Genomic DNA, 13,960 nt, shown 5'->3' on the forward strand with positions numbered 1-13,960 from the left:
AATTAATGCTCTACTCCACCCAAACCTCAAATTTCCATAAGAACAACAACAATACATTTTCTTCCTTCCAAATTCTGCTACAAACTACACCAACAATCCATTATATTCACAACATTAACCTTAACAATACATAGAAACTCACACTAAATTCACATTACTTTCAAAACAGCCCACAAGCGTTCTCTACTTGACTTGGACCATTAAATCATCATTTTCACCATAGAATCCATACAACAACAATGAAACATACTAAATAAATTAGTTCATCATGTTCTACAAAACAACACATATACACGGCCACATACCAACTTCCGTATTTCCATGAATTTCATCGATTTCCACTTGCTACAACGGCACACACACTTATTATTAAACATGAAAAATGAGATTAAACCTTATCTTACTCAAGTTTCACTAGGGCTAGAGCTTGTGGTTTGCAAAAATAATTGGTTTGCTTGCTCCAACAATCCCCATGTTATTTTACACCTTCTAAGGAGTTGAAACACATGAAGAAAATAATTTTGAAGAAGAATTTTTGGTCTTCCAAATTTTCCCCATGGCCGAATGGCCTTGCCTTTGGCTTCTCCAAGGTTCTTGAAATTTCCAAGAGACAAAATGAGGAATACTTGCTTAGTTAGTCATCCATGATATATATATATATATCTTAACCCCAACAAATATAATATGCACACACGGCCCCCTCATAATTTGCACTAATTAAATTTGGCCAACCAAAGAGGGAGGGCCCCACACCCACACATGGTCATTACATATGGCCATTTTCATGAAATGATTAATTTTCAAAATTTCACTTCTAGCCCTTAATTTTCATGAAATGCCTAACTTTCCATAATTCACTTTTGACCCCAAATTTTCCTTATTCCAATTTTTACTTAACACTCGAAACGAAAAAGATGAATATGCAACTTATGCACTTTTAACAAAATCAAAAGAAATTACAATCTTGTCCTTAACTTATCATGACTAACTCGGATTATCCCAATGTACCAAAATACGGGATATAACAAAGGCCCTGTCCCGTCCTTATGATAGTATGCCCTTCTTGTAGAGGCTCGTAGACAGATGTGTACAGTTAGATGTCCTATGACCTTCTCAGTCCATATCTTATTATATCACTTTGACAGCCTTGTTGGCTTGTATATATGGGCACAGTTTGATGATATATATATATATATATATATATATATATATATATATATATATATATCTTTTGGGCTAGTGTCGTTCCGATTGATGTTATACATGTAGTTAGCAGTATGACCCACTCGGGCATGGTTATGTAATGTATGTATATCATGAGGTGCTCGGTAGGTTAGCCTCAGGAAGTGCTCGTCATAGCCTACGGTTGGGTCGTGACGGCGGGTCCCCCCATGGATCATGTTGTCGAGGTGGTGGGTATTAAGCGAAAGCATGTGTGTACGGAGATTACATTAGCCATTGTATATCATTGCATGCATATGCATTCATTATCGTTATCTCATTTTACATTTGATCGGATTTGTTGAAGTTGCTGGTTGTGATTATTCCGAGGAATTGTGGGAAACTTGCGAGACTTGTGTTTATGGTGCTTCATGATAGGCTATGATTACTATTCGATCTTTACGTACTAGAGTTGCTATTCTTGGGCCGTATGCGTGATATTTGGTTCGGCGGGGTATTTGTATATGGTATCCGAGTCCCTGTGTTGTTCTGCGGCGTGAGTTTTTTGTTTATCTTTTTTAGGAGGGTGGAAGAGTCCCCTGTTCAGAGTAGTCTTATTTTGAGTAGTAGGCGCGAACTTGATCTATGATTGGTTTTAGTGAGGTTATTCATACTTGATGATGTGGGTAATATTCGTGTGGGTCTTGTCTTGTATTGCATGGTTTGTGGATTGACGAGTAGAAGCTCATATCTAGGCTTGAATGATGAATTGTATCCTTGTGGTAAAACCTTCCCCCGTATTGAATCGTAGGCGACCGGAGTGATTCGCCTACCATACTTATCTGTTGTTTACTATTGTTATTATGTTTTCCTAATCGTTGTCGGCCTATGATACTTATCAGTATGAGTGTTGTACTGATACTACTCTTGCTACACCCTATTCAGGGTATAGAGCTGTTACAGGTTGAGTTCGAGGATTAGTAGCTTCCGAGGATTCTCCGGTGTCCATCTCGAAGACTTCTGTTAATTCTATTCTAAAATAGAGGTTGTGCTCCATTGTATTATCATTATTCAGTTGAAAATCTTAGAAGCTCTTGTACTAGTCTAGACCCGGTTTTGGGAATTGGTTATTGTAAAAGTACTTCTTGTATAAATTCTGATTTTAATGGATAATGAAAATTGCTAGTGTTGTTTCATTCGTACTTTATGTATTAAATGAGTGTTTGGTAAAAGGGTTTGCCTCCTAGGTGGGATTTGGGGAGGTGCCCGCACGATCCCTGATTTGGGTCGTGACACCCATCCGCTGCACCACATCCTTTGGTGGTGCAAACCAGCATATAGCTTGCAATGATGGAACTATATATTGAGCTAAGCATATTGAGCCCATTCGACAAGATTTGAAGTTAAACTTAAGCATACTACAAAATATATTAACAAATGAAGAAAATATGAGAGAGTGATGTAGAGAAAGACTTTAAGAGGAAATTACTGATCTTCAATAGGATTATCTTATTATAGGATTATTCTCCTCCTTTTCTACGAAAAAATTGTTAGGTAATTCCCAAGTTTTTGATTAGGCAAAATACATCAAAACCCCCCTAAACTATACCTCAAAAGTCATTTTCACACTTAAACTATCCTGGCGACTCATTACACACCTAATATATGAAAAAGTGATATTTTTTACTCCCTCATATAATATGACCAGTTGCACTAGGGGAGAGTGTACACACTTTCTCTCCACGTCAGCGCCACGTCAGTCCACATCAGCGCCACATCAAAAAATTCTCTAATTTTTAATTTTATATTTTTTTCTTTCCCCTCCTACCCCACCCTCCTTCTTCTTTATCCCCTACTCCTTTCTTTTTCACATTTTCAGCTCAAATATGAAATTCATGCTAAAAAAACAAGTTCAACTTCTACAATCGATAATCAAAAAAACATACCATACAAACATTCGCCGATAAGGTTATCAAAGTTGTAGAATGATTAGAATCACGAATGCACATTTGGGAGATAAAAAAAAAATCAGTATCACGAACAAGATAGAATGAGATTTGACATAAACCCATTAAAAAGAAACAATCAAATTAATGTGTGTCTTAGAGCATGAAAAGAAAAAGTGAAATTTTGACAAAATTGAAGATTAGAAGAATACCAAGATGAAGAGGAACAAGAAAAAAATTGGAACGAGAATGAGGCAGCAGCAGAAGAGAAAAAGAAAAAAAATCGTTTGGCAACAGCTTGTTTGTGTGCCGTTCTTTGTCCCTTTTTGTGCGTTTTGGTATGCTTGGTGTTGAGCGATGGGCGAGAGATCGGGGAGTTGGGCAAAGCTCTTTTTGTGTTTTATGGAATGGGAAAAATATACGGAAGGTAGGGCACTGGTGTTTTATGGAATGAGAAAAATATACAAAGGGTTGGGCAAGAGCTCCGCCAGTCGTGAAGGCGGAGGAGAATGGAGGTGGGAGCGGGTGAGGGTGGTGATGGTGAAAGGAAGAAGAAGGATTTGGGGGTGGGGTAGGGCGGCGTGATGGTGGAGGAGACGGGAGGATAGGGTGGCGTGAAGGTGGAGGAGACGGGGAGGGTGGGGTGGGGTGTGACGGTGGCGTGAAGTTTGGAAGAGAAGGGGTGGGGTGGGGTGGGGTGCGGTGTGTGGGTGGGGGGCGCGGTTGTGGTGGACGAATAATTTTTTTATTATTTAAAATTATTTTTTATAATAATTTTTAAAAAAATTGACCTCACTCTCTATTATTTAAATATAATTCTTTTTTATGCCACATCAGCTTTGGAGGGGTAAAAAATATCATTTTTTCATATATTAAGTGTGTAATGAGTCGCCAGAATAGTTTAAGTGTGAAAATGACTTTTGGGGTATAATTTAGGGGGGTTTTGATGTATTTTGCCTTTTTGATTATTAGGAAAAACATTAGTGATATAGGATTTTGTTAATTTATAAAGTTAGGCTAATACTAAGGGGTCGTTTGGTTTGGGAACAAGTTATATCAGGTTTACAGTGACGAGATTATAATATGGTGATTAAAATATGACGGGATTATTTGGTGGATATATTTTTATTGGTAGATGTTTGGTTCACTGACAAAAAATAGAATATATGTGGTGTAATATAAAGTTGTGTTTGGCTTAAACAGGATAAGTTGGAATTAACTTTTATTTCCAATTCTAACCTTGCGATTCTTAAAAAACTTAAGGAGAGAAGTTTCAAATCGAGAAAAAAATAATCGACTAGTGGTTTGATTTGACTTGGTTAGGTATTACAAAAAAAAACTAATCATAATTGGTTTGGTTTAGTTTTACCTAAAAAAAGTCAAACCGAACCAAACTAACCCGACATTACATGTATACAATTTTTAAAGATATTTTATGCATAAAACATTTATTTGTAATGTAATTTACAAATATTTCTTAAATTTTTTCATAGTTTTAGCATATTATTTCAAGCTTTGACTTAGAATTTTGAATGGTCTAATAAGTTTTATAATCCATTGATGTTAGTAACTCAAATAAAACTCAAATCAAAACCAAATCGATACTAATGCTAACCAAAGAAATTCAATTCTAACACACGAATAAGAATAACAGTGGATGTCTATTCTTAGTTTTGCATTGGTTTTGACAGTGGAAATACATAACTTAATTTAGTTTTTCTTTAATATTTAGTCTTGTAACTAATACTTGTTAGTCGTACTTATTGTAACATGACTCAATACATTTAGATTATGATCATTTTCATTATGGCTTTGCGATTTCATAATCCTTTTTGTTGAATATTTTAGTACAATGTCCTCATTCATCTCCATTTTGTGTTATTTTTTTAAGAAACGCCTTAGTTAGATATTTGTATCTTGCTAAGACAAAAGAAATATTTGAAGCATAAGTTATATGTTTTGTATGAAGAATTTACCGGAAAAAGCCCGAAAAATTCGAAAAACCCAAAGTTGAAAAACCCGACTTTTGTTGGTTTGGTTTGGTTTGTAAATTCAAAAAACCCGACACAATTGATTTGATATTTGAAAAACCCGAACCAACCCGATCCATGTACACCCCTATTACCAACATGGAATAAGATAATCCCACAATTTATCCTAGAATTATAATCCCTTATCCCATCAACCAAATGACCCCTATAGTTTTGTGCAGGCTTAAATTAATGGAATAACATAACAATGAGGATTTATGTAGCCCACCCTAATTGAGGCGCAACAATTTTTGTTGTCTAATAACAATAGCTAGTACATATTCCAAATTAATCTACCTAGAATTTGGAGAGGTCCATGCAGATGCAGTGAACAAACTAGTATCCTTGCACCCTAGCCTTAATGTTCCATCACCTTGCACTAAGCTATAACCATGAGCTGGTGGGAACATATTCAATATCAATTGAGCTTGTGCCATTGAATTTGTACTCATTGGCACTTGCATGAATCCACTTTTTGATAGCTCACTTCTCCAATGCCTAAATTTGTCCTCTCCATTTCTTGCAGGCCCTCCAATGGCTAATATGTTATTAATTTCTCTGTAAAGCAGGCCATGTTCCACGTCGTGCCTGCTTGAATCATCACTCTCGAGGAAAGCTCCTAATGAGTCGAAAATGGTTGAGTAGTAATGGAGAGATCCCACGAATCGGTCCAAGAAACTACCCCCTAGTGTTATTTCTTGTTCTACTAGTGTTATAATTCTTGGTGATAGTTCTTGGAGAAGTCTCATTGTTTTCCAATCTGGGCCAGTGGCATCATACAAGGAATGTTGTAGCCAATGTATGGCTATAGCCTCTCCTCTCCTGATTTGCAACGTGGATATGTCGATTTCCCCTGTTTTTTTCCCTATTGGATGGAACTCGAATGACATACCAAGGCGTTTGGCGAAATTGGAGAGTTGTTTCCCTGTCTCAATCAAAAGTTCCATTGATGTCCCCATTCCTGTCATTGTGACATGTGGAGGACCTTCCATGCGAGTGGCGAGGATCTGAAACAAAGCCGGCCATTGTAGACCTTGCATGATGTCCACGTCGATGATATGGACTCTATCTCGACGATGGAATGCCTCAAGGATTGCTTGGTTTGAGGTGAAATGTGCAAATTTTATGAATGGTGAGATGTTGTTGAAGACTTGAAAAGCACCATGGACACTCTTGTAATTGATCAAAGGGGAACATATTCCTAGCCATGAGTTGATGACTCTACTAGCCATGGCTTTGGCAAAGTAGGCCACTACCCTTTCAGCACAAGATGGTCCATATGGAGAAGCCATTTGTGTTAGCTCAAGCAACATTCTATGAGCTTCCCCTAAGTTATCTACTGATATAGCAACTGCACATTCCAAAAGAAGAGTGATCAAGTTTAATCCTTGATCCTCTAGACCATTCATTCCTTTATTACCTGCTGTCTCATTTCTGTTCGTATTATTTTCACCTTTCGCGAGATGATCATCATGAGAGCTCCGTTGATGTTGTGGTTGTCCAATGCCCTCAGAAGAATTTATTCGCGCAATTTTCTTAGGCCTTAGCTCTGCCAATAGTGCGGGAACAATATTGTTCACGTCTTGATATGTTGTGCCTATACCATTAGTCTGTAAGCCTTCGGTTTCATTTTCAGGCAAATCTTCAATGAGTTGCCTAGTGACATGCTCAACCCACTGGGAGAGTTCATTTCTTTCAGGATTATCCCCGCGATTTTCAACAATTTGCTTGGAGGGATAACTAGGGGCAGAACTAATTCCAGTAAATCCAACAACATTAGCACAATCCCATTGTTCATTGGGTTGTTGTATAATATGGTCAAGAGGACCATGTTGATGAATTACTTCAGACCCTCCTTTAATCATGTTGATTACAAATATATGAACACAAAATTAAGAGGAGAAGTAGATTGATGAGGAGGATTAATGGGATGGTGAATAGGCTATATTTGAAGGAGAATTAAGTTGGCCAATAAAATGTACAAAGAAATGGTCATAGGTTTAGGGTATTACTTTATGATTGATTAAATACGGCCGGCATAGTAAGACATGCAAGTAAAGTCAAGATATTAAAGGACAAACCACACGTCAATTCAACTGTTCAATGGTGATTATATCTATTTTATTAGAAGATTAATAACCAACTGTTAGTAGCTAAAACTACCTGCGTGTTAAAGGGGTAGGCGGAATAGTTGGGCTAATAAGCATAGCAAAGAGCTATAATTCCTTGAATAAAATGTACCAATCAAAGTTTACTATAAAAGATTATATATAATTTATATTTTAAGCAACTTGATTGTGTAGCAATTAAATATTTTTATATTGTCAATACAGAAAAATTGAATTCACGCAACTCAACAAGAAATGCATTGATGTATTTAGTCCTCTGTCCGTTATATTTCGGGATCTAAGCAACTAAGTTAAAAAAAATTTCTTTTCAAAAATGTATATTTATATTAAGTTTGCACACATTGTCACAAGAGAGCAGTGAATACGATGCACGTCAACTTACTTGAAATTCTAGATTCATTTCTATTAAAAAAAATTCTTCTTTGTTTGATCAACAAACGGTATGCAGCAGCATAAGATCGAGATGTCACTAAAGATGTCGTGAGGTTTTATCAATATATTTATGGAATAGTAAATTAAGCCATCATTCAAGAAACCTAGTTGATCAGCTCGGACATCTCAACCAAAAAATTGGACTTTCTATTTAAACTTGACGTTAGGAACAAAATGTGTTTTGGATGTACTAGTACATATATACAAAACATGATTCACGTGTTTGTAAAATCCTAGGACGTATCATCTTTGGCGACACTACTACTTTGTTAAATCCACATCTTACTAGAAGGAAAATTAGACCTCTTCTAGATCTTCGAATGTGCGTATATCAAGGCATGCAATTACCGACTTAATATAATTAGACTTTAAATTGTGTATACTAACAAGATTTAAGTTGTTTACACCTACAAGTTGACCAGCATTTACAAGAGTAACTATCTATAGCACGCATGATATATGTTAATCAGTTTAAGTAATATACACCGTCAACACTGGCAGATCCAAAATTTTGTACAAGCAAATTCAGCCTGAGACTAAGACGAACCATGATGAAAGTTACTCGTAAGAGCGGTAACAGACATGCAAAGCAAAATTATTTTTTATTAATAACAGAACCTCAAAACAACATAGTTTTGTAATTGTATATACATATATATATATATATATATATATATTTTTTTTTTGCTCGAATGACTTGATAAAATTCAACAAAAAGCTATTTATTTTAACATTGCACCTACTTTAACAAAGTTCATAGTTTGTGAAATTTTGCAAATAATATTTTCATAAAGATATATATTTAATAAATTAAACAATTTAGAGAACCAAAACAATTTTGCTGGCTTGCGTAACGAACAAGTCATAATTAATGTTCAAAAAAAAAAAAAAAAAAAAGAACAAGTCATAATTAAACTAACTAGACAACAAACCTGTTAAAAACTAATAACTTGTTATAATCTGTTAAATTGCACAGATAATGTAAAAAAAATATACATGCTATCTATGAATATGACTTAAATTCAGTTACTTCACGAGGAAACACTGGTCTTTCTATTATGATAAATATGGCATCATTTCTAAGGGAATGGAACGAGTCAATGTATTCCATGAAGGAAAATTTGGTCCGAGTTTATATATATATATGTCAACTGTCAAGCAATCAGACAAATAGAAATAGACACAATTAACAAAAAGAAAAAAGAAAAACTCAGTTTATATGTAGTAACTAGGAGAAAAGGCCTAAAATAGTATATTATCTTTGGGCTTGGACTCAAAATCATTCATATTCTTTTACTTGGAGCACTAATAGTGCACAATGTTTATTAAAGTGGTGCACTTTTAGTCACACTTCAAAAATTCCGTTAAAATTAAACAGAGATGAAAATGGAGACACGTGCTCGTCACGTGAGATATTTTTCCAACAAAACCCAGCGTTCATCTCAAAACACTGCTCACCAGTCCTAATTTACCAAAGAAAAAGAAAGAGAAAAAAGAGTTCTTAATGTTAGGGTTTGTCCTGAATTTCTTACTTTATTTGAAGTTTTACCATAATTGTGAAGTTTTACCATAATTGTGTTTTAGTACAAAAGGGATTTCTTGGTAGAAAAGGTTTTCTTTGGGGAAAAGGATTCTATCATGTTTATTCCTTTTCTTGTAGGAGAAGATTTAGACTTTTATAAACAGAAGATTTGTTCTTCTCAATCAGAACACGATAACATCCACAATGTAGTCTCTAAAGGAGTCTTGTTTAGGGGAAGATTTTCTCTCAACAATTTTTATGCTTTTTATTAGTTTTCTCATATGTAGGCGAATTGGTCAAACCATATTAGAATAACATGTTTTATAATATTATGTGTTTTTAATATATTTTCGTTGTTGTCTAATTTATCGTCGTTTAAGATTTGCAATTGTTAAGCTTCCGCATAACGCCCTGATTATTTCAATCCCAACACTTGAGAGTAATTAATGATTTAAACCTTTGTTGATAAGTTGAATTTGCAATACGGCTAAAAAGGTTTTAATTACTTGAAAGTCCAACACTAAAGAAAAGAATGATTTTAAAACAGAATCTTTGCTAGCTACGGGAAACAGATCTTTCGTTGGACTGGTTATTCTTTGACGGTAGAAACAAGCATGCGTGAGTATTGGCTTGGAATCAACTAATTAGGGTATAGAAGAAACCTTCTTTCTTGAATACGTCTCAAGAGCTCATCAGCATGAATGACTCGGGAATGATTACTACTAGTCCACCGCATCCGATGTGGAGTATGGTTCAGTTAGTTGAAAATCTTGACAAAAATCTTGATCCATTATCTCAGGAAGAAATTTTGTTATTGCTAATACAATAAGGAAAAGAATATACAAGTAATGTACGTGTTCCCAAGGAGAATGAGTTTCATCCCTTTCTTTGCTTAGGTGATGTGTCTGTTAAAACTTAACGAAATCTTTGGCTTGTGACTGAAAGTGCTCCACTTTAGTAAACATTGTGTACTATTAGTGCTCCAAGTAAAAGAACATGGATAATTTTGAGTCCAAGCCCAAAAATAATGTACTATTTTAGGTCTTTTCTCTAGTAACTAGTGTTATTTGGCCCGTGCTAAGCTAAATTTAAACTAATATTAAAATTAAATTTGCAATTACTTTTTGTCACTTTTTGTGATATTAAGTTATTGAAAGATTAGTTCGACCTTTTTTGCAAATTCCTAAAAACTAAAGGCTCTCCAAAAATTAAAATTGCACCCAAAATATTTAAAAATTGGATAAAGACTTTTTTGTCCTTATTTTAGACTTCTTTTAGCATTATTTATTTATTGAATTTTATTTAGATTTAGACTTTGGAAATTTATTGAGATCCAACTTAGCTGTAACATCTGTGTGATTAAAAACATCCATTATGAACTATAACACTTTCTTTTAAAAAGAGGAAAAATAATTTGGTTCAAGAGATATGAATTATATATGCTACATTTATTCTTTCGATGAGATGTTAGTAGATGTTATTTTCATTAAGATATACAAACTTCAATGAAAATATGAAGAGAATTAATGACTTTTCTTAATATAAAATTAAATCCTTTTGCTTTCCAAAAACCTATGTGATGAGGAAATGACATTTCTTCCTTTTGTTAGTTTATAAGTGGCACATTATTTTATAAAATGTACATTCTACTCATTGTTTAAACAAAAATAAAGCTTCAACGCTTCATGCTTAATTTAATCATGTGTCCCTATGCTTTTTTAACACACACCTCCCCTCCGCCCCCCCCCCCAAAAAAAAAAAACCCAACTCCCCACCATAAAAAAGAAAAAAACAATAGTCAAAAACCTTATATATGATTGCTCCCTTTTCTTACAATTGTTTGATACTCCCTCCGTCCCAATTTAAGTGTCATATTTTCCTTTTTTAGAGCCCGTTTGGCTTAGCTTATAAGCTGTTTTCAGCTTTATTGAGTGTTTGGCTGGCCAACTTATAAGCCATTTTGTGCTTAAAATAAGCTCAAAAAAATAAGTTGATGTAGCCCAACTTTTTTTTTTTTTTTTTTTTGGCTTATAAGCTATTTTCAGCTTATAAGCTTCTTTTTTTAAGTTAAACCAAACGGGCCCTTATTTATCCCAAAAAAAGGTTTCTCTTTCTATATTTAGTGAGTTTTGGCAAGTTTTAAACAATAATATTTAAAAGACTACACACATCTTTAATTTAAGACCACAAGATTCAAAAGTCTTCCTTTATTTTTTAAACTTCGTGCTCAGTCAAACTAAGACACTTAAATTGGGAGGAGGGAGTATTACTATTGCTTGGAAAACTAAAAATTATGTAATATTAGGTACAAAAGCATAAAATATGTCATTTTTTTTAATTATACACATAAGTTATAGTTGGAACGATTCCAAGAATTTACAGGTTATTGAAGCTAATGCGTATATTAAAGGAGGTGACATATTTTAAGTAGTTAACTTATCTATGTAATAGACATTTGAAAATACACACAAAAGTATTTTTAAATTTTAAATTGAAAATGTCTAATAGAAACATATTATCATGTGTTCAGGTGTTCAATTGAAATAAGTTATAATTTATGTGTTCATTTAAAATTTATTGACAAATTTTAAAAAAAATATTAAGTCAATAAAGCAATACAGTATACAGTAGGAGAAAAATGAGGCATATAAAAGAAGGGAAGCAGCTCCTCTCCAGTACTGGATCCGTCCAGTTTGTCCAGTACCTGGCTAATTGTAATACACCTGTCCGGTTAGAGATCTAAGGGTCACTATTAGTTTAATTAATTAAACCCTAAGGAGTCGTTTGGTAGAAGGTATAAGCTGGGATATTCCAGCACTAATTTTTATACCATGTTTAGTAGAAGGTATAAATTTATTACGGGATAAATTTATACTTTGTATCAAACATTGGTACAAAAATTAAATTTTGATATCTTTTATACCTTTCTTATTATCTTTGGGATTATTTTATACCATCTTTTAGATGGTATAAAATAATCCCAATAGATGAGATAAATTAGTCCCGAAATTATAATCCCGGAATAATTTTGACTATCTACCAAACGACCCCTAAGTTCTTGATGATTACCGGCCTCCGAAAGTATAGTTATCTTTTGATTGGAAAAGATTTTCTTTCTATGAATATAATGGTGGGGGCCCCATCCAAATGAATATAATGGTGGGGGCCCCATCCAAAAAAATTATACTCAATTACTTCTCTGATGTTCTTTGTTGGCAGTAATAAAACGAAGTTTACACTCATTTCATTGTTATGAAAAACTTGTTCATCAACTACTCAACTGTCTCAATTTACGTGACACAATTTGTATTTCAAGACTCAAAATTTTCAATTTTGACTGTGAATATAGATATAATTTTTTTAATTCTTTTTTAAATAAAATTACATTCTACTTGGCAATTATTTAACAAATACTATAAGCCATGATAATTGACAATTCAAAACTATTTATACGAAAAAATAAAATTTGTTTGATTATCGTAATCCACAAAAGTGCCACGTAAACTTAAGTGGAGGAAGTAATTTTTCATAACCATGAAATGAGTGTAAACTTCGTTTTATTACTGCCAACAACAACATCAGAGAAGTAATTGAATATAAATCTTTTGGATGGGGCCCAGACCATTATATTCATGGAATAAAAATCTTTTCCAATCAAAAGAAAATGCTCCAACTATACTTTCGGAGGCTGGTAATCACCCAGAATGCCAACTGGATTTAACCATGGTTTAGGGGTTTAATTAATCAAACTAATAGTAACCCTTAGATCTCTAACCGGACAGGTGTAATACAATTAGCCAGGTATTGGACGGATCCAGTACTGGAGAGGAGCTGCTTCCTAAAAGAAGCTATAGTACATTCCACATCACCCTCTCAAGTAGATAAGCAATAAAGGTCAATTAAAAGGTTGAATTTGTAAGAAAAGCCTTTTGGTTAATAATCATTAGTTCGAATCTAACTAAGTGACTACAAAATCTTTAGATTCTGCCTTATTATAAGTAGTAATATATATCAACTTTAACGTTTAGGTTCATTATTGTTGTAAGGCTTTATGTTTGGTCTAGGAAACAATCCTAAAATGGTGGTTATGAAACTACTGATGGAGTGGTATATCAGCAGAGAAAGTGAGAAAATAAATGACTGAACAGAAGAAAAATACAAGAAGGAATTTAAAAAGATTTTCTTTCGTGTCTTTTATCAATGTTCGAAAGAATTGGGTCCATTTCCGAGTCCGGAGCCTAAAGGGTATAAAAATACACGGTCTTTACCAAAAGGGGCTGGCAAAAAATTAATATACCAAAACGGGTATATCGTGGATCAGCCCACGATATACCCCAAAAATTTTTTTCCGTGTCTGACAATTCAACGAAAAACAAAAATAATAATAATTATTGTATAACGTGGACTGATCCACGTTATACAATATAAATTGTATAACGTGGATCAGTCCACGTTATACAATTATAACTTGTATAGTGGACTGATCCGAATGAACTCACTCATACAATAAGTGATGAGCATTTCATGGAGTATAACTTATATAATTGGCTGCAAGAAATATTCTATTTTTGAAATAATCAGCAGTACATCATGCAGAGGCAACAGTCAATACCTCAAATATTTGCATTAAGAATGTCTTGATGGATTTGCTCTTATCAATAACAGTTTCACTTCCAACCTCTAGCCGACCAATTTCCGGAGCCAAAATGGCTTCTTTTTACAGCCATTCCACAAAAATGG

At 34.0% G+C, this 13,960-nt stretch overlaps 1 protein-coding gene across 1 annotated transcript; it reads right to left on the reverse strand.

Annotated features, from left to right (window-relative positions):
• Positions 1-5,371: 5,371 nt before the first annotated feature.
• On the reverse strand, positions 5,372-7,061 carry LOC132069271 (protein SCARECROW-like). The gene has a single exon (XM_059462676.1). The coding sequence runs from the start codon at positions 7,000-7,002 to the stop codon at positions 5,431-5,433; it is 1,572 nt and encodes a 523-aa protein (XP_059318659.1). The 5' UTR covers positions 7,003-7,061; the 3' UTR covers positions 5,372-5,430.
• Between the last annotated feature and the right edge of the window lie 6,899 nt (positions 7,062-13,960).

Source organism: Lycium ferocissimum, chromosome 1 (assembly GCF_029784015.1).
Source record: "Lycium ferocissimum isolate CSIRO_LF1 chromosome 1, AGI_CSIRO_Lferr_CH_V1, whole genome shotgun sequence".
In the NCBI taxonomy this organism is placed as follows: Eukaryota; Viridiplantae; Streptophyta; class Magnoliopsida; order Solanales; family Solanaceae; genus Lycium; species Lycium ferocissimum.

What these genes read in the sequence shown, in the direction of transcription:
- LOC132069271 (XM_059462676.1), bottom strand. Translation starts at nt 7,002, where the DNA reads ATGATTAAAGGAGGGTCTGAAGTAATTCATCAACATGGTCCTCTTGAC.